General features: G+C 44.2%; 4 protein-coding genes across 7 annotated transcripts; 2 read left to right on the forward strand and 2 right to left on the reverse strand.

Annotated features, from left to right (window-relative positions):
- Positions 1-1,049: 1,049 nt before the first annotated feature.
- Positions 1,050-2,229, reverse strand: ccl20a.3 (chemokine (C-C motif) ligand 20a, duplicate 3). Its single transcript, XM_037458647.2, has 4 exons — positions 2,031-2,229; positions 1,783-1,891; positions 1,607-1,681; positions 1,050-1,483 (listed from the first exon to the last, which is right to left on the reverse strand). The coding sequence occupies exons 1-4, from the start codon at positions 2,104-2,106 to the stop codon at positions 1,435-1,437; spliced, it is 309 nt and encodes a 102-aa protein (XP_037314544.1). The 5' UTR covers positions 2,107-2,229; the 3' UTR covers positions 1,050-1,434.
- Positions 2,230-5,630: 3,401 nt separating this feature from the next.
- Positions 5,631-11,635, forward strand: capn10 (calpain 10). Of its 2 annotated transcripts, XM_037458640.2 has the most exons (13): positions 5,631-5,929; positions 6,159-6,358; positions 6,585-6,716; positions 6,818-7,014; positions 7,136-7,359; positions 7,443-7,584; positions 7,720-7,886; positions 7,970-8,226; positions 8,318-8,520; positions 9,278-9,533; positions 9,876-10,069; positions 10,175-10,220; positions 10,498-11,635. In XM_037458640.2, the coding sequence occupies exons 2-13, from the start codon at positions 6,215-6,217 to the stop codon at positions 10,525-10,527; spliced, it is 1,992 nt and encodes a 663-aa protein (XP_037314537.2). In that variant the 5' UTR covers positions 5,631-5,929; positions 6,159-6,214; the 3' UTR covers positions 10,528-11,635. The 2 variants fall into 2 exon arrangements, with proteins under 2 accessions (XP_037314537.2, XP_037314536.2); XM_037458639.2 differs by having other exon boundaries at positions 9,876-10,220.
- Positions 11,636-11,745: 110 nt separating this feature from the next.
- eif4e2 (eukaryotic translation initiation factor 4E family member 2) lies at positions 11,746-15,398 on the forward strand. 3 transcript variants are annotated; one of them, XM_062557646.1, is made up of 8 exons: positions 11,746-11,891; positions 12,624-12,729; positions 12,812-12,946; positions 13,065-13,169; positions 13,278-13,430; positions 13,526-13,666; positions 14,089-14,164; positions 14,262-15,398. In XM_062557646.1, the coding sequence occupies exons 1-7, from the start codon at positions 11,872-11,874 to the stop codon at positions 14,122-14,124; spliced, it is 696 nt and encodes a 231-aa protein (XP_062413630.1). In that variant the 5' UTR covers positions 11,746-11,871; the 3' UTR covers positions 14,125-14,164; positions 14,262-15,398. The 3 variants fall into 3 exon arrangements, with proteins under 3 accessions (XP_062413630.1, XP_037314541.1, XP_037314542.1); XM_037458644.2 differs by having other exon boundaries at positions 13,526-13,662; XM_037458645.2 differs by having other exon boundaries at positions 11,889-12,004; positions 13,526-13,662.
- A 71-nt stretch (positions 15,399-15,469) lies between these two features.
- LOC119209362 (phospholipid scramblase family member 5) lies at positions 15,470-19,517 on the reverse strand. The gene is made up of 8 exons (XM_037458646.2): positions 19,411-19,517; positions 18,141-18,498; positions 17,992-18,069; positions 17,705-17,897; positions 16,228-16,342; positions 16,037-16,136; positions 15,809-15,867; positions 15,470-15,581 (listed from the first exon to the last, which is right to left on the reverse strand). The coding sequence occupies exons 1-8, from the start codon at positions 19,411-19,413 to the stop codon at positions 15,555-15,557; spliced, it is 933 nt and encodes a 310-aa protein (XP_037314543.2). The 5' UTR covers positions 19,414-19,517; the 3' UTR covers positions 15,470-15,554.
- Between the last annotated feature and the right edge of the window lie 120 nt (positions 19,518-19,637).

Raw genomic sequence — 19,637 nt, forward strand, 5'->3', positions numbered from 1 at the left:
GGCGTCCTTTATCTGCAAGTCACGTCACGTAAACACCCAGTTATGTAGGAATGTGTTTGGGGAAAGTATGACTGATTGATTCATTGATTCAAATAAAGCTAAATCAGAATCCATGCATTACTGTCTGATGTGATTATTTATGGTGGGGATTTCACGTGTAACTCGTATTCAGGGTGGTTTCCCTCCGCCGTATCTGTCTGACTTCATCTTTCCATACAACAGGACGTACTCCCTCTGTCATTTAGAAACCCATGTCCATGCCCCTCCCCCCCCCCCCCCCCGGTCGCTCTGTATTATTCATAGAAAAGCACTCTGCACAGTGGTGCAGAACAGTGGAGGTGGTGTAATGGTGGCTGCGAGCGCGGCTCCAGACTGTCATTTGGATGGATTCATGCGACAGGAGAAAATGCTCATTCGTTTGGATTTGTTTTTTGTTGCCAACAGCTACAACTACAGACGAAGGCCAATGATCGGACACGATGCACATCCGTGACAAAATGACACTTTTCTCCGGTAGTTTAAAAGCAGGAAAGTGACATTTCAAAGATTTAAAACTCTACCAAGTGCAAGATGATGATTGGATTGGAAGAAAGAGGAGCAGAGGTTTGGCCACGTGTCGACATCGATGTGTGAGATGCGGCACTAAACGCTGTTGGGCGGTGAGACAGCACTGAAACAGCTAGACTTTATGAAAAGTGTTTGATTTCCTCCTTTTACCAGACTTACTACCGCCACCTAGAGGTCAAAGAGTTACTCACACAAACCTCCTCATGTTCGGGTGGAATGAATGCATTTAGGAAATGATTAGTATACAAACAGGATTTACTGTGTATATATGTATATATCTGTTGTATACATAGTAATGCATGTACATGTTAGCATATACATGCATTACTATGTATACAACAGAAGTAGTGAATGCAGAAAATCATAATCAGAAGCCCTTTCACTCCATTACAGCCGATATCATCGTTAACCTGTTCTATTCCGTTCCATGAACAGTTTTCCCTACTTCCTCCTGCTGATGTCACACATTTTCAACTGCGTATCAAACTATTCGTACACAAAAACTACAGAGCTGGAATTTCTCGCCTCGACAAATAGAAACAGGAAGTTAAGGTAAAGTCAGACAGGAGTGCTTTGTCTGATTATTTCAGTTCTGTGTGTCACACTCCTCTGTGTATGTAAGTGTCCCTACATACACAGAGGAGTGTTTTCATAGAGAGACCTGACACAATTTCATTTTTTGTTACTTTAATGGTTTTACACAAGTCTTTTACAAGTACAACATTTCACATTAGAAAACAACATGAACATTTTTATCATAATATACAATGCTCCTACAACTGAGCTAATGCCTTCTAATTTCTAATCATCCGATCTGGATAGCAGGGAGAAACGGGCTCCATCATCCGTCCAAAGAGCAGAAGAACTCTACACGTTCGCTTGTGAGGTCTTTAAGTGAACCAACTGTGCTTTAATTCTGCAATGAAAACACAACCAGTTACAATTTCAGCCATATATTTGTTTAAACATATTTCACACCAGACTTCAGTTTTTTAAAATTAAATTTTCTGTTTCACAATTTGTTAAAAATGAATGTTACCTTAAATGGTTGACGTACTGCATGACCCAGTGGAGAGCGGGATTCGTGCACGCTTTCCCCTTCTTTGTGTGGAAACTATAGAAAAGGTAATAAACAAAATGAACACGAATGAGCTTTTGATAAATACATGTGCTATATATTGTGTTATTTGTGTGTGAAAATGAGCCGATACTTACATGATGGCATTGATATGACACATTTCTGTCATAGTCTGAACTGAGTACCCCTGGATCCTAGAAAATGGAATCCTGGCTGTCATGTAACTCCGACAGCATCCATGATTAACTGTAAAAGAAGAAAACATGATGAGATACAGGGAAGCAAAAACAGAAGCCCCAGAGACTCTATGTGGTAGGATGGAATCAGAAAATAAATCAATTAAAAACAACCAAAAAGAAAGAGATGGAGGAAAGGCAGCACATACCTGCAGACACGTTAGTGGCCAGCAGACAAGCTGAGAGGAGCGTGAGCACCGTCGCTGTAGCTTTGATTGACACCATGTCTTCGTCTTTGTCGGCAGCAGTGACTCTGAGCTGTTGTCTGGTCCGGGTCAGAGAGCTTCTGGTGCCGAGCTATTGATCGCTGCCACCTTTTATACTGCTGGGTGCAGAGCAGAGAACGTCCCTGTCATCAGTTGTGATCTATTACAACATCATAGAAAAAAAAAAAACCCTCACTTTCCCCAATGGAAGGAAAAAGGGAAGTTGAGGGGAGGAATGCTGCACACACACACAGGTAGTATCATGAAGAAGATAAACTGCTGATTATTTGTGTGTGCATTCTCATGTACAAACAAATCACATATGTTTGGAAAAACTTTCCAAGTAGAGAGAAACGTGATGGTGTAAAACACTGTACAGTGTTTACAGGTAAAGTTGCAGGGAATAAATAAAAATAAACAATTTAAACATTCACTGTTTCCAGGATTTTACTGCATATATGAATGAATATCACTGAATTATGGTCTCATTTAGCGTGTGGACCATAAGAATATATAAATAGTTCAATCAGCACACCTTGATATAAGAATAGAGACCTGTGGAACCAGTGCATTATGGGAAGTTACGCGGGTCTGTTCTCCTCTCATAGGGCAGGAACTATTTAAGTTAAGTATATTTAATCAAAGAAAACAATTTGAGATTTTACATTTACAGACAGTGAAGAGATGGAGTTCCACCATCGCCCCCCCCCCCCCCCCCCCCCCATAAGTAGGTTGCTTTGAGGTTGAACTGAGACACTTTTCTAGGTCAGACGAACGCTAATTGTATTCTCAAGAAGCATGCATCAAAGGGAAAGGGGAAATATGGGTCACGCCGTGCTTAATTTCTGGGTCTGTGCAACACAAACCTTCCACTCAAACCACACCATGAGTTTAATGCTCAACAGTAGTTTGCTGCGTTGAACATTTTCGTAGCAGCACATCTCCACTCGCTGAGTTGTCTCTGCTGTGCTTCAGCAGACGCAGAACTCACATGTACACATGCACAAAGAGGTAGAGGTATCACATGAAGCGATCTCTCCCGTGCCACTCACATGTAGGTGATTTGGGGGGGAAATCCATATTTCTCATTTAGCTGAAGTTAATAAGCAGAAGTCTGAGTTTGTAAAATGACGTTGTCAGCTTACAAAATAAAGGCTCCGTGAATGTTCCCATTAGCACATGGAGACTTTTGCTTGATGACAGGCTTTGAAAAAGTAAAATAATAAATGAACGCATCATTCCTTTGATGTAAGGGATATTTTAGGAATGCAGGTTGCTGGTGAGACAAAGTCATCAAATAACACCCACGTACTCAGAGGAAGAAGACGAGGGTGTAAGCTGACTGCTCCGCTGTGAGCTCTCAGAGTGCCTTTTTCACAGAGGAGCTGAGACACAAAACATTACAAACACTAATCTGCCAGTGGATTAACCAAAGTAGTTTGAAATGATCTTTAGGACCCCTTTGCCTATAATCCGAATACAATTTTGACTTGTCATAGCAGGAAAAACACATCTGTCACTACAAACATGATCAATTTTTTCTGTTTTATTGTCCCACGGTGAACGAGAGCCACCACAGACCCTGAAAAGTCATTTCATACCTACTGAGACGTGTCGAGATGTCTCTGTTGTTGACTATACGGAATGATGTCCTAATGAAAGTGTTACACTGAAAAAAACAAAGTAGAGTATTTATGAAAGAGGATATGTTTTTAGTATATATGATTTGATTCTGACTTGCCCATTGGCACATTCACACGTGTTCATATCTGCATCACACATTTGTATGAGCAATGGTGACGTTATAGTGCCCCTCCGATACATTATAAAACACACTGCAAATGGTGATTTGATCTAAGGACAATAAATGCAATGAAGACATCGTATGGTGATAAGTGGAAATGGTGTCTTTTTGTGCTGCCTCGTGATGTTATGTTGTGGGGTGTGGGTGTGGGTGTCGGGGTTTCTGTCAAAGTTTTAGATTGTAGTTGAATAAATGATCTCATTTCTGTCTTGAACAATAGATGCTGATCTTAAGAAGTCTTCCATGTCAAAAGTGCTGGAAGACGTCCATGGATATAATTCTTGGCAATGCCAGCATAAAATGAATTAAATGTATATATAACTCATTATGTGTTATATGTAATAATATCCCATTATTGTTAGAGTAGAACTGAACCACTGTTATGCACAGTTGGGCAGTTTTAATTATGAAAATATGCCAAGTTGTATTAACTGATCACCTGTACTGTGTGAAAATTGAATCTGGTAAAAGAGAAGTATGAGGTAGTTAATTTGTGGGACAGCTGAGTGCATACTTAAGTAAATGACTACGTATGGGTAGATTCCAAGTCTGCTTGATAATAAAGTATCGTCATTTGAAAGGAATTGCTCTAGCAACGCTTACATTCAAGGAATTAACACAATTTATTGTTCTGTACCACCGTTGCTAGAAGATAATTGTATTTCATAATTAATGTTCGGTACACTGCGTCTCTTAAATCTTCTCTGATGACCCCAAGCAGAGGTGGTTTCACACATGTGCTTTGGGGAAAGTATGCAAAGCCTTCTTGCAAAACTTCCTGCTTGACCCAGATATATTTGAGCATTGGCCTTTATGGTTCCTTATTCTGTGGTGGGTCATCACATTTGGCATTTGAAAGGGTATTTAAACTATACTTTATCAGCTCATCTTGTATGGGATAGAGGTCAGAATGCTGATGTCCTGCGTGAGGAGCTCGGCTTTTGTAATGTCTTAACTTCTGTTCTCTTAACAGACTTCTCTGCGCCGATCCTCAGCAAAAATTGATGAAGAATGCCATGGCCTCTATGCCAGAGTACATTCATCTCTATATTCTGCAAATGCCTGGTCTAAAACACAGAACTAGCATATATCAGTTTAAACAAACTGTGAATGTGAATTAATTTATGGTTTTCCTTTTTGTCCTCTCTAACTAGAAAACATTGATCAGCGCTTGAACTCGTGGAGGTAACCTGAGCCGACCAGCTTAAATACTCAAGGATATACAAAAAGAATTCAATTATATTTGTAACTTTAAATCCAATAAAAACTATATTTGCATATGCTTTTTTGTGTTTATCTATTCAAAAAACCTAGGTATGAGGTTTTCATTGGAAAAGTATGAAAACCACCTTACAATTTCTGTATGGCCGTACAACAATTTATTTTTGTTAAAATTAGCTGAAATAGGAAAGACTTATTTCAGAAATTATTTCAGAAATTAAAACACCAATAGTAATAGGGAAAACATAAGAAAGAAAGTATTACTTGACAGTAATACCGAGGCCAATATGTGATTTTACATATTCACAGTTTAAAATATTGCAATAAACCCCACTTTTGTGAAGGTTTGCTTGTATTAAAAAAAAACTTCTACATCCACTCATAGTGGATATATTTAATGAAGTATATTTCGTATTAGGCTTCATTGTTTTTCAAAGACATGTGCCTGATAATAGTCTGTTAGTCTGTCTTTTTTCATCCGCATACACTGCAGCCGCTTGTGTGTGATTCCCGGCATCGCCAGTAGGGGGCGCGCGCGTTGAGCTGCACAGGAAGGATTCACTTCATGAATGAACCTCTGGACGTCCGAGCGGAAGAGACTTGACGTGTGTTTACACTCAGCGGGATCATGCGCCATGGTTTGGATATAACTGGCATTCATAACGAAATCTGCCATGACCAGGGGTCGAAACAGAGCTCGATGTGCTCGTGGCTGTGACACCACGATACGATGAAGACGATGCTACACGAGTCTGAGCTAGCTGCGGCTAACGGTTAGCAGCTGTGTTGTGATGAAGAAGGAATGCTGTTAAACGAGGTGAGAAACACAAACATTGAGGCGTTCCACACAATTACCTGCTATATTTTCATCATTGCAGTTTTGTTTAGATATTAAACGAGTATAATTATTATATATGCATCTATTATTTGCAAGTAACAGTTATTACTGCAGTTAGTTATTATATGAATTTGTGCTGACCACCAGTTACTTTGTATTAAATTCATCTAAATATTTCTGTTGGGGATCCTTGCATCAAAAAAACAAGGTTCACCCTCCTGACACAGCAGGCTCCATCCAGGTAGAAGTGAAGCAGCAGCAGCCATGAACGGAGCCGTTGGAGAAGAACGTGGAGGCGAGGCTCTGTTTGAGGACCAGCACTTTCCTTCGGATGACACCTCGTTGTTCTGTGACCGCTCCACGCCCATCGCTAGGCTGCAGGGCGAGATCACCTGGAGGCGCCCACAGGTCAGACCCGGTGCTAAGAGGAAATGGGAAATGCCGCCATGCTTTCCACTCGTGCTTGTTTTGACGTGGATAAAACTTTGCATCACCTGTGAGAGGTTGATCTATTTATAAAGAAATATTCCCCATATCAGGTGTTCGATCAGATGAATGCGATAAAAGACCGAAACCCAAGGGTTATTACAAGTGTTATTTAAGTGTCGATTCGATGTCTCTTTTACACATCCAGGAGATCTGCCATTCACCTGCTCTCTTCCATGACAAAATTAGCCTGTGTCATGCGAAACAAGGCTTATTAGGGGACTGCTGGTTTCTCTGCGCCTGCACCTTCTTGCTCAAGAACAAGCAGCTACTGAACAAGGTAGAACAACAACTGTATTGTCTTTCAGATTTGAGCGTGTTTTCTGCATTCTGCCGCATGTCCTATACTGCTGTGTGGATTAAGTCTGTGACTCCCTGTAGGTGTTGCCTCCAGAGCAGCCCCAGTGGGGTGACAGCAGGTACAGGGGCTCCTTCCAGTTCTCCTTCTGGCAGCAGGGACACTGGACAGATGTGACCATCGATGACCGGCTGCCCTGTATCAATTCCACTCTGTGCTTCTCACGCTGCCAAACCTCCTCTGCCTTTTGGGTAGCCCTGTTGGAGAAAGCCTATGCCAAGTAAGTAAAGCCTGGAATTTCCCATTTTATCTCAGCCACTGTGAACCATGTGATGCATTCCCCACAGCATGTTCAGTTGGGGTTTGGAAATCCCATTTCCTGTCCCGTCCTTCCTATTCAGGCTTCACGGCTCATATGAGCGACTGTGGGCCGGGCAGGTGTCCGAGGCCCTGGTGGATTTTACCGGAGGCCTGGCTGAACGCTGGAGCCTCGGAGTCGCAGAAGAAGAGCAAAGGCCCGAACAAGACAGTGACCAGGTCAGCAGAAGAAGCCTGGACCTGAAGCTTCTGTATCCGGTGAAAGAAGAGTGTGCGCTTAGCTGCGCCACTCACAGCAGCCCGGGAGGTCAGAAAGTGGTTATTCCCCGCTGATAGAAATGTTTTTTGATCCTGTGTCACATCACCTGATGACCTCGCTGACTGTTGCAGGAGCCAGTGAGCTGGGTCAGTACCACGCGCTTAATGTCATGGAGTGGGTGGAGGTCCAGAGGGTGTCCGGTAGCAAAGTACTACTGCTCAGGATCAGAAACCCCTGGGGAAGAGGCTGCTGGGGAGGCGCCTGGACAGGGAGGTAGGCATGTGTGTCATAGTTAAGGCTCTGTGAGAAGAAATGAGCACCTTGCAGACAGGGTTGAGGCACTGTGGCATGTATGCAGCCTGTGAATGCTGCAAAAGGCAGTCACTCGGTCTACCTCCTTGTCTGCAGCGGTTTGGGTTGGAGTTCTGTCGACCCTGTTTGTGCTTCGGAATTACAAGCCAGGGTTGCGGAGGGCGAGTTCTGGTTGGATGAAACCGAATTTCTGTCCCAGTTTGATGATGTCACAGTGGGTTACCCCATCACTGATGAGGGGCAACTAAAAAGCATCTATACTGGTAATTCCTTTTAATTTGCTCCTACTGACGTTGTGTCCTGTGTTCAGTCCTTTTTAAAGCCTCACAACGCTCTTCTCCGACAGGAAATCTGCTGATGCACCAGCACCAGCTGGCCGGCCGCTGGATGGGGGGCCACTCCGCCGGGGGCAGCCGAAACTGCAGCAGCTACAGCAGCAACCCAAAGTTCTGGCTCAGAGTGTGCGGGAGAGGCGAGGTGCTGGTGTCCCTGCTACAGCACAGAAAATGGCGAGCCGCGGATCACTGCGCACACGCGACACTCGAGGACAGCAAGAACACAACTCACCAGCACTACCAGGCTATTGCGCTGCACATGTGGAAGGTCTGCGCCGTCACTTTTAGGGCACGTACTTGTGTATATATATATATTTTTGTATCTTTACATCACTTCACTCCCAGTTTTCCGTCAATAGGTGGAGAAAAGGCGCTTTCACCTCAGCCGGACGTTGAACAAACCTCCGTGTGCTTCTACTCACTGCCATGCCTTCGAGAGAGAGGTGGTCCTCCGTGAGCAGCTGGAGCCTGGGTACTACCTGCTGATACCCAGCACCTACCAGCCAGGAGCTGAGGCCCGCTTCCTCATCAGGGCCTTTTCCTCCTCCGCTACATCCCTCAGGTAAAAAGACAAGCTCTCAGATGGAAAAAGTGACATGCGCATCTTCTTTTTGAAAATATTGCAGGACACTTCGTCCAGGTTATGTTTCTGTTGCGCAATGCATTTTTAACTTGAAGACCAGGGATAGTTTTTTTCATGCACATCCATCCCGGCAATGTGAGCAAAACACAAGGAAGCGTGGATGATCGTTTATATTATTATTATTATTAACATCATCATTACCATACCTTTTTTTTAGCAAATTGTTGTTTGATGCTATATCAATGCCTTGCATGTTAAATGTAGCACCGTTACATATATGTTATCAAAAATATCTAAACACTATGTTCAGTGTAAGTGATTTATTAATTTAAGGTCATGTTTCTGATTTTCTCAACAATTTTTTTTTGTCTTGAATTCTTGAATTTACTCCAGTGTGCTACGGAGATTGAGCTATGCCCAGAGTGCTTTTCTGTGGTGCCCTCTCACTACAGCACACGGGGGCTACATAATGCAGTCCTATTACATTCTGGTAGATTGACTTCCTCGGTACTTCAGCCACACACCAAGTGGGAAGTCGGATGAACTGTTGTTGATAAAATCAAATGACGCACAAACACTTCCCTTTTAGAGATTGATCACAGCGAGTAGATAGTGACATCTGCTGGTTAGTTTCCACACACGAAACACGCATTCTCCTACATCCACGTTCCGCCATGTGAAGTGCTTTGATTCAATCGGCGTTTTCCTTACGTGCTAACGCCGGTGTCCTCCTCAGTGCCCTGAAAAGCCCAGCACCTACACTGCCGTTGGAAACGGATGGCGAGTGGGAGACCAGTTACTTCCGAGGCTCGTGGGTGGAGGGAAGGACAGCCGGAGGAAGCAGGAATTTCCTGTCTCACTGGCAGAACCCCTGCTTCCCTTTCACAGTGTGCGATGAGTCAGCCGTGACATCAGGAGCTAATGTCAGGATTACGCTGCACCAGAGGCGCCCTGACACAGACCTCCACCCCATCGGCTTTCACATTTACAAGGTCAGCCAAACATTAAGGGAGAAGTATGGGCCATTCAGCGCCGGTCCATCCCTAACATGCCAGGGTCAGCTTAAGAAATGAATTGCATTTGTAGCCCTGACAGTAAAAAATCACTAGCATTAGATTAAGAGGAATAACTTGTGTGTAGTTTTGTCTTAGTGAATCAGCCAAATTTGTGTTTGTACTGTAATTATCATTTTTATTACCTGCTTGAAACAAAAAACATCAAGCATGAAAAAACATTCATGAAACACTATGTGTGACAAACACATTATTATTATTGAAATACCCAATGGAGGAAATTTACAGCATCAGAGCCTTTGATCATCACTGTGTGTCCAGTGTTCAGAAGGAGAATCTGAGAAGACGTTACCCAGGGACGAGGATCCGGCTGCTAGTTGTGTCCCTCACTGCCACACCCAGGATGTCAGTCTGGCCTGCGGTCTTTCTCCCGGAGCCTACGCCATAGTGCCGTCCACCTATCGGCCGGACTGCTCCGCAAACTTCACCCTCAGCCTGGCTCGCAGAATACGCAGGTCGCCTCTCGGCTTGTCATTGGAACGGGATTGCACAGCAGATAGCGTCGGCTTCTGTTGTTGTTGTTGTTGTGTGATAGTAATGGATTTGTGTGTCTCTTTCAGGAAGGTGGTGAAAAGCAAGGAGAGTCTGGGCAGAGCCATTCAGGAGGTCAGTTAATTGACGTTTATTGTGCAGATCTAAATGTGTAAAAACACAATCAATAGCTACCACACAGGCTACAATGTTCTTGGGCCTTTAAATGGTAATATCTTTTGGAAGTTAATGGTAGAATAATAGCTTGACAGCTGATCCCGCCTTTAAGACACTTCAGGAGTAGACAAAAAAAAAAAACAATGCACTGAATCCATGAATTGCGGACTGTGCTCAGAGGGTGGTAGCACTGGATAATCGTTCTATCTTGCTTTTGTCTCTCTCTGGGCGGCAGATCTCTCACATCTCTGTGATGCAAAGCTAGTTCTCTGGGACTGTTGCTGCTCCACTGACGTCGGCTAGCCTCCCAGTGCCTCTTGGCCCACGATGAAAGAACCAGTTCTCCCATCCACCCTCACCATGGAGGCAGTGTGCATGTGTGTGTGTGTGTGTGGATTGATTTGTACCACAAGTGTCTGAGAAGGCAGATTGGCAGGCCGATTCACTGGGGATGTGTGTGTCGGGAATCCTGGAAACCCCTTTATTCTGAACCGCTGAGGCCCAGGGCTGATGGGCATCCACATGCTCATCGGCGATTAGGACATCAGAGGTTGTCGGTGGGATGGGCTGCTAATGAAGTATGACGGGACTTGGTGGTGTAAACAAACAGCCGCGATTGAAGAGGGCCGCCGCTGCTCTTGCTCATTCACTCACTGGTACGCCTGCCGGCCTGGAACAAAGGGTCCTCTCATGAAGGTCCTCGCAGAGGCACAGGGGGCGAGGGGTTGGTCTCTGACAGCAGAGCCAACCACACCACACCACACCATAACGTGCCATACCATGCCAGACCTATCCTCCCACCCGGCACCCTCAAATGCTTAGTTCCTCACCTCGCTTGTGTTGTTTTTCTGAAGACACAAAAGGTTTCTTTTCCTTCCTCATTTCCAAAAGTGTTTACCATTCGGACAGACACTGAAGTCTGGACTTCTTCTGGTCCAGCCTTTTTGTTTTTGGTTCCATCCTCAACCCCTCCGCCCCCCCCCCCCCCCCCCCTGTCTCCCTTTGTGCCCCCAGACTCGGTCCACAGCTCTGCCTGGACCTGAACAGAGTCTTGGTTTGAAGTTGCCGCGAGAACAGATGACAAGCAGATGGATTGAAGTGATGAAACAAGGGACGCGGCACATCAGAGGAGTCCGGTTGATGAAAAGAAGCCGCCGGCCCTTGTTGTGTTAATGCTGCATAATGTGTGTTGGTGTGTGTCTGCCTCCTCCGAGCCATGTCTCTGTCAAAGTCACAGGGTTTCTGATGACTCATTAGACCCAGTACCAACAGATACCTTTTCCACAGCTGTAATTCACTGAATACGGTCGAAGTAATTTGTATTTAATATGGTTCGAAAAATGAGACGTGATGAATAAAATGTTAAAAGATAAGTGTCATGATGTGATTTTGGTTTATATTTGTATACATGAATCAATTTGACATATTTAAAGTGACTACAAATGCATCCATTCGGTCGAAAAAAAAGAGGAAAGCCATGTGTCATCACGTCCATTGCAACGGCCAATACACTGCGTGCGCGTCCACGCGCGTCTTCTGCGCGCGCGGCTGTTCCTGCGGAATCCAGGAGACCGAGGTCGGACCCCGAAAGGCTCCCACCTAGAAAATAATGAACAACAAATTTGACGCGTGAGTAATCAAAGGTTTCTGTGCCATGCCGGCCAGAGAGTGGGTCTTCGTCTCGACTGTACTTTTACGTGGGAGAATAACGCTAATGGAAGCTGCTGCGTGTAAGAAGAGAGGTGTGTCAGCTCTATTGCGTGGTCCTGCGTGCTCAGAAAAACATTGACGTTAGGCTTATAAAACCACAGGACAGCATGTCCGCGCGCACACACGGGTGTATTAACACCATGGGAAGCAACAGCAAAAGTTAACGTTACATGGTATTGTGTGGTGGCGATGATGTGCAGTGTTGTTAGCTGTAGCTTAGCCTTGCGGAAGGCGGAAGGGCCCCGAATCCTCGGTGTGGCAGTTGTTGGGAGGCGGGGAGACGTGCGCGCAGTCTGGGCTCAGACGAGAGTCGCGTGGTTCTACGTCCGATAGATGGACATAAGTGACAGGACATTGCCGATTAGGTTAAGTACACGTGTGTGTGTTTGTGTGCGCGGGTGCGCGCGCATCATCTGTCAACATTTCTGAAGTGTTACCCATTTTTACACAAATGAGGGCACACGTATTATTCTGTGACTAAAACAAAAACAATGAATGAATTAATCCCCAGGTTAAAACCTGAACTATCGGTTTTTATTCCACATTTTCTTCAAACAAACGTTGGACCAAACCATCCTGTCATAACAACAGTTTACATAACATAACAGTTTAAAGGACGTTTTTGCTGCCCATGTTTCCCATCTCTTCCAGTTTGAAAGATGATGACAGTGGAGACCACGACCAGGACCAAAGCACACCGAAAGACGGTGAGAAGGAAAGAACTGAAGACGAGGACCAGAGCCTCTCCAAGAAAAAGGTTGGGCCAATGGAGAACGTGTGTTTGTGTTTGCAGCTTTGAGGTTGAATGTATGGCTCAGTCTCTTTCTTCTGTTCTGCAGATGGTGGTCCCAGCGGCCGGAGAGCACCCTCTTCAATACAACTACACCTTCTGGTACTCCAGACGCACCCCGGGGAGACCAGCCAGCACTCAGAGCTACGAGCAGAACATTAAACCGATTGGCAGCTTCGCCTCGGTAAGTCACTTGGGTCTGTTTCACTGACTTCAGCCTGACACTGTCAGGGCATACAGTGGATGCGGAGGGAGCTTCACTTGACTCATTTTGATGTGAACAATTTTTTGTCCTTCCCAAGGTGGAGCAGTTCTGGCGTTTCTATAGTCACATGATCCGACCCGGTGATCTGACAGGCCACAGTGACTTCCACATCTTCAAGGAGGGTATTAAACCGATGTGGGAGGTGAGTTCCAAGATGCAATTAATTCCAAGATACGGTCTTAAGTGCCCAGGATCTGTTTGGTTTTGTACATGAAAATCCCTCTTTGAAACCCTGACTATTGATTTTTAGGATGATGCCAACAAGATGGGTGGGAAGTGGATCATCCGTCTGAGGAAAGGCCTGGCATCTCGTTGCTGGGAGAACCTGATCCTGGCCATGCTCGGGGAGCAGTTCATGGTTGGAGAGGAAATCTGTGGTGCTGTAGTGTCAGTACGCTTCCAGGTAAACCCACAAAACACGCACGCACCTGTTGTACCTGGTTGTGTTCTGCACGCTTCAGTTTACTCATACATGCCTTCTCCGCCTCTTTTCTCCAGGAGGACATCATCTCTATTTGGAACAAAACCGCAAGCGACCAGTCAACCACGGCCCGCATCAGAGACACGCTGCGCAGAGTCCTCAACCTGCCCCCCAACACCATCATGGAGTACAAGACTCACACAGACAGCATCAAGTATGTATGTCTTATCGTTTTATTATTTTTTCTCTCTTTCTCTAACAGATCTATACATGCTCACAAAATACACATTTCTGTTGGGATAGCAGTTACTTGTTATAATGAATTAATGTGGCTTCAAAGAACAGATAATGAATACACTATTTTTTTTCATATCAAAAGTAATTATTGTAGTGAAAGACTATAGTTAGTCTTTGTAAATTATGATTTACTAATCAAAGACTCAGATAAAAAAAAAGAGAAATCTGTTTTTCTATTATTCCATTCATTTGATGGTGTATGTTAAAATACAGCCTTGTTTGCTCCATGTTTCATTTCATTCCTGTGAGGAGTGTGGTAGTGATTCTCCCTTTTTAAAATGACCTTAATATCCAAGTCGGCTGTTTATTTTGAATGATGATGTGCTGCATCCTATGTTGGCAGAGCATGGGAAGACTTCCATGGACTGGTGAATGTTAGTGGCGGACAGTAGCCTCTCACCCGGAACACTTCTGCAAGAGTAAGAACTGCTGCTACATTGGTTTGGAGTGAAATAAATAGTCTCTTATGTATTTTGTGTCTTGCTAATGTTGTTTCTCTCTGTTTGTGCTGTGTAGGTGGTGTGTGTGTGTGTGTGTGTGTACGTGAAGTGCTGAAGGGGGACGACGAGTCCAGGCAAGAATCCTTCTACGTGGATTGGCACTGTGTAACATGAAGACTGAGCGATAGTCAGTCGCAGAGAAAAGAACACCATTCCTTCTTTGTGTCAAATTGGAAATGGCCAGGAAGACCTGTCACAGAACATTGAATCAAGCCGTAGAGAGAGAAATATGCGTTATTTTTAATCAACCAGAGAATAAGCCTTCAATTTCATCGTCTTCTTTTTTTAACGCAAGATGTAACATCTGTTAACTTGCCACAAGAAGGAGGCCACGTGACTGGGGTTTGCTGATTGGGTCATTAGTGTTGAAAAGTGTACTTTGAAAAAATCACAACAAAACCAATGTGTTATAGTACTAGATCAGATTTTATTGCTTAGCATAACATCACACCTCCTGCTGTTTTAAAAGACTGTGGTAATCTGTTTCTCAGACAGGGTTGCAGGAAGATGTTATTTTATTACAATGCTGTATTTTAACTACAATTTCTCTGGTCATTTTGAACTAGAATGATGACTATTATTGTGTACGATATATTTGTAAATACAGTCCACTTTAAAGATCACTTTACTTAATCGGCAATGATTCTCCATCGTTGACTTGGAAGTTGAATCCCAAAGGATGAGGACCATCCTGTGTTGGGCAGAAGTTTGTAGAACTGGCATCTTAAGAATGGACTGCCGAGCTGCCTAAATCACTGTGCCTGGCCTCCAGCCCGACCCAAACCAGTTTCCCCTTCTGTCTGTTCTGTCTTCATCCCGCCTTGAAAGAATCCAAGGGATGGGCTCTGCTTTAAATGTCCTCAAACAAATGTGCATAGGAGTCGTGAAAAGCGGTCCGTCACTCCTTTTCCATTTTGTATTGAAACAAATGAAACTGGGTCACGGCCAGGATCTCTTACAGTTTCTATCAATTCCATGGGGCCATTATTTTTGATTCATGTCAAGAAAGCGCCTATTGTTTGTTGAAAAACTGAAATGCTGCCCGTGTCTGGTGGTGCCATGGTGCAGGTGTGTGTCCTCAGTGAAGAGACACTTTTGGATCTACACCTGATAGATTATAGCAATAAATGTCAAATATGCATCTGCTGCTAAAGCTGTCTTCATGTCATTTTATTTCATAAACTGAAGTTTTGAAATGTCTTAAATACAACTCAATGAGGCAGTGTTTGGTCCAACGTGCTGACGCGTCCGGTGCGCCTCACTTTTGTAGACCGCTTTCAGCAATATTTTTAGTTTTACTGTTGATTGATCAGCTCATTTCAAAGAACATATAATTCTGTGAAGAGAACAGATGAGGTGATCAGTGAGACGAGTTAATCGTGAAGCTTTTCACAGCAGACATGAAGGATTCCAGTGGCACACAACTGGAACTGAAGCAGCTAAAGACTATCTGCTTTCTTTAGATTCACTATTCACAGATTCACTATTTGTACTCCTGCTGTCTTTTATAACCTATTTTGAAACAATAAAACCGTAACGAGTGATAGAGATTTGCATGCTTACCAACAAGAAGGTGGCTGCCAGCAGCAGCAGCTTAGTGTCTGATTCCATACTCAGTGGCACTGGAAAAGTGACATTAAAATCAGATACACATGCTATGAAAGTTGTTCTAAACTATTGGGTACCATGAGTACAGCAAATTTTAAAGTATTTAGTAAAATGTTATATTCAACATTGTTAATTCAACAGCTTTGTTTTGCTCTGTCTTAAGGAATTAAAAATCATTCTCACCCTCCAACCCAAAATGTTCATGATCCATGTTGCGTTCGACGTTGAACCCAGGCCACTTCTTCCATATTGTCCCCAGTTTCTCCCCAATGTTGGAGACAATCTGGTGTTATGAACAAAAGCCGAAAAAACTGAAGCACACTTGTAGAAAAACATGATTGCATTATTTGGGGAGTGCTACTAAACGTGTCTACCTGGAATTGCTGGTTGGAGAAGCAGCGCTGTGGACAGCAGGAGCCCTGCACTCTGACTCTGGTTGAGGCCTCTTCAGACCCACACACTTCCAGGAGAGGGGTGAACATGCTCCACCTAAAAACACAGTCAGCCACTACACAACAGCTCAACATTTCCTTACATAACCTGGCAGGTACATTGTTCAGTACCTGCTGCCCAGGCTTGATGCTTGGTTGATCCCATTTTCAGCTGTCATGATTCTGAAGCACCAACACCCAGGGGCGTGGTAGTGAGGGGGAAAAGTGGACCTGACTACCCAGGGCCCCGTCTAGGGAGAGGGCCCTTTGCTAACCCGCATCGTACAATGGCATTGAGAGTATACAGGGCCCAGAATTTGGTGCTACGCCGCTGCCAACGCCATTGTTTGCTTGGTGCCACAGGAGTTCAAACAGCGGTACCCTTTATTCAAGCACAACTGAGAATATTATTCCATGTAGATATCTGGCCAGATGAGTCTAAATTTGACTTTCCTCCTACAAGCCAAGAGTCCCATTAGGAAGCATGGTGCGTTCCTTCCCAGCACCGCTGTGTAGATGTGTCTCTGTGAAAGCAGCTGCTTTGTGCATTAAGTCTCCCAGGTTTAGACTACAGCCGGCCGGGTGGGGCAGTAAAGGCTCTCAATGCTATTTACAGAGAGGCCAGGGCATCTGCACAGGTTCAGGGAGGCCAGAGGCTGGGAGTGACATGGAAAAAAGAGATCACATGACAAGCTGCTGAGTCTGAGAATGAAAAGAATTAAGATGGGTGCTGCAGTATTCTGCTGGTAGTTAAAGGGTTCATTTATATATTTTTTAAACGTTACAGCAACAAACCTTACTGCAAAAACGTTATTAGAATCTGCATGTAGTTTTTGGGGGATTATGTTTTAAAATATAAAGTCTATCTGCATTCGTTAAGGGCAACAAACCCGATCAATTTGCTTTATTCCAATAGGTCCTGAATCCCAGATGACTAAAGCAGTCAAATGGTCGGAACAACAACAAACAAAAACGAGGGGCACTTGAGCTCTGAATTTACGTTATTTTACTTTTTCTTGAGTAGCATACTATTAATCATAAGTGGTGTACTATATTTCAAGTCCCGTCCTTCATAAAAGCACAACTCTGATAAAAGAAGCTCTGATAACATGAGAAGGTGCACAAGAAAAGTGAAGGACCAGCAGCTGCAGAGAGAAGAAGCTGCGTCTGCCTGTCAGGAAAAAGTGCTCAAGTGAAAGTATTAATACCTCATTATAATATAAAATTACAAGGATTGTATGGGTGATTTTACTTCAGCAAAAGCACAGAAGTATTAGCTGCAAAGTGCCAACTATACGTGTGAAATGATTTAATACATGGGTAATTTCCAGATATATTATACTTGTACATATCATATTTACTTTTCACCACTGTTCAAGACAAGGGCAATAGAATAGAAACAGAGATGAGACCATCCTACCTCTGACATACGGTGCCAAAGAGACGTTTTTGAGGTGTGTAGGCCCTCATCTCCATCAGGCAGCAGCCGAGGCAGCAGGCGTCCACCCTGAGGGGTCTTTCAAAGTAAAATACTTGTCGACCCTGACAGTCAAAGCCCTGCAGGGAACAGGCCCGAGCTGGACCGCAACACTGGAGACAAACACAGGAACTCTCTAACAAGAAGAAGAGTTCGAGGCATTATAACTCTCTCTCTCTCTTTGGATAGATGTTCTCAGTTAGGAAACATAGCTGCAGAGACACCGGTACCTTCCACAGCCACGAATAATGGAGATCGGCTGCTTCCTGCGGTGATGCTGTAGATCTTCTTGGGAACACACTGCGGACCTACAATAGCGAAGCACCAGTCACTTCTGCGCTGCAAAAAGTTACACAAAAACGTCCTCGCTGGTCCTCACCTTGCAGCTCTGGTCTGGCAATGACGTGTATCTGACTGACGGTTTCCAGCGCAGACATGAAGTGTGACCCCGCCGCACATCCTGGCCCCTGCACCTCCACTCCTGGCTGGCTCACTTTACAAGGTGGCTGCGTGTATCCGTTCTCCATCCTCCTCTCAGGAGCCAGACCCAGCAGTTGCTCGTCACATTCAAAGGCCGGAGGCTGTTGCTGGTGTTTCGGTCCGTGTGGCTCCGTGCTGCACTCACATGGAGGCCTGCAGCTTTTATGGAAGGCTGGGAAGACCATCTGGATGTGCTTTTCTCGCTCCAGTTGTCCAAAGGGAAGAGGCTGATTGGTCACTACTGACATGGTGTAAAACTGGAAATATATGTGGAGCTTAGTAATGACATACCATGGACACGGTTATCTTGTGCTGCAGCTTTGTATGGGGCAGAGGTCAGGTGTCACTCGTTTTGGTTTCAATTGAATTATTTCGATTACAGAATCGTGCAACGCAATTCCCCTGGATGTTTTCAGTTATAGAAAAATGTGTTGTAAATTAACAGAATTTGTCCTTGCAAAACAACTCCTTAAAGAGTAAGCCTCTGGCTCAGCCCCCCTGCACAAAAGAGCAGAACAAAAGAGGCAGAAACCATTGGCCGAATAGGACCTTGGGTGGCTAATAGTGAAATAAGCCAGTTGAAACTGGCCTAAAAATACAATATTGCATCATTAATTTAATATTTGATGTAAACATTAAATATTCTGGTTATTTATGTTATATTATAGGGTTGAAAGTAATTCTTCAATATTACTATGTCAACAAGCTTAGTGAGAACTATAAATATTAGTTTCCCAATAAATATGATGCATTGTTTGTAGTGTAAAAATAGTGTTGCTATGTGTAAAAGTATATTGTTTGGCTCTTTATCAAGGTCAGTAGACCTTGATTTTTTGAAGGAAGGTTGAAGAAAAATAGACAATGTTCCTTAGAGCAGGACAGCAGGTTGTCTGGCACCGATGACCCTGTTTTCTCCTCAAACAAAGTGATTCCTGAGGCCCTTTTTTATTCACATCACACTCTGCTTGCACAGTTTCTGCAGCTGCATGCAACAGTATATGTTCCTCAACATTTAAGGTCCATAATAAAACCCTACATTACGTCCTGCCTGTAGGCAGTGATTGCTACAAGTTACAACAGGTTAGAACATCTTCTATAGCATTGTACCCTTAGGCCAATGAATGCAAAGGCATAAAATTGCCCAATTGAGTCTCAAGTCTCTTACTTACCATCTGTAGTCAACCTCCTGCTCCCGACTGACTGACAATCTCGGTGTGACAGGGTTGGAGCCCAGGCAAACATCCACGAGTTGTCATGACCCCCTGAGGTGAAGCACAAACCTCCTAAACACCTCTGTGTGTTGTGTGAATATTCACGTATTAACGTTTGGCTTTGTGAGTGTGTGTCTCCTGTCTCCTCCCGGCTTTATCTCACTCCCCGACTGTGTTTCCATCCC

Source organism: Pungitius pungitius, chromosome 15, assembly GCF_949316345.1.
Source record: "Pungitius pungitius chromosome 15, fPunPun2.1, whole genome shotgun sequence".
Classification (NCBI taxonomy): Eukaryota; Metazoa; Chordata; class Actinopteri; order Perciformes; family Gasterosteidae; genus Pungitius; species Pungitius pungitius.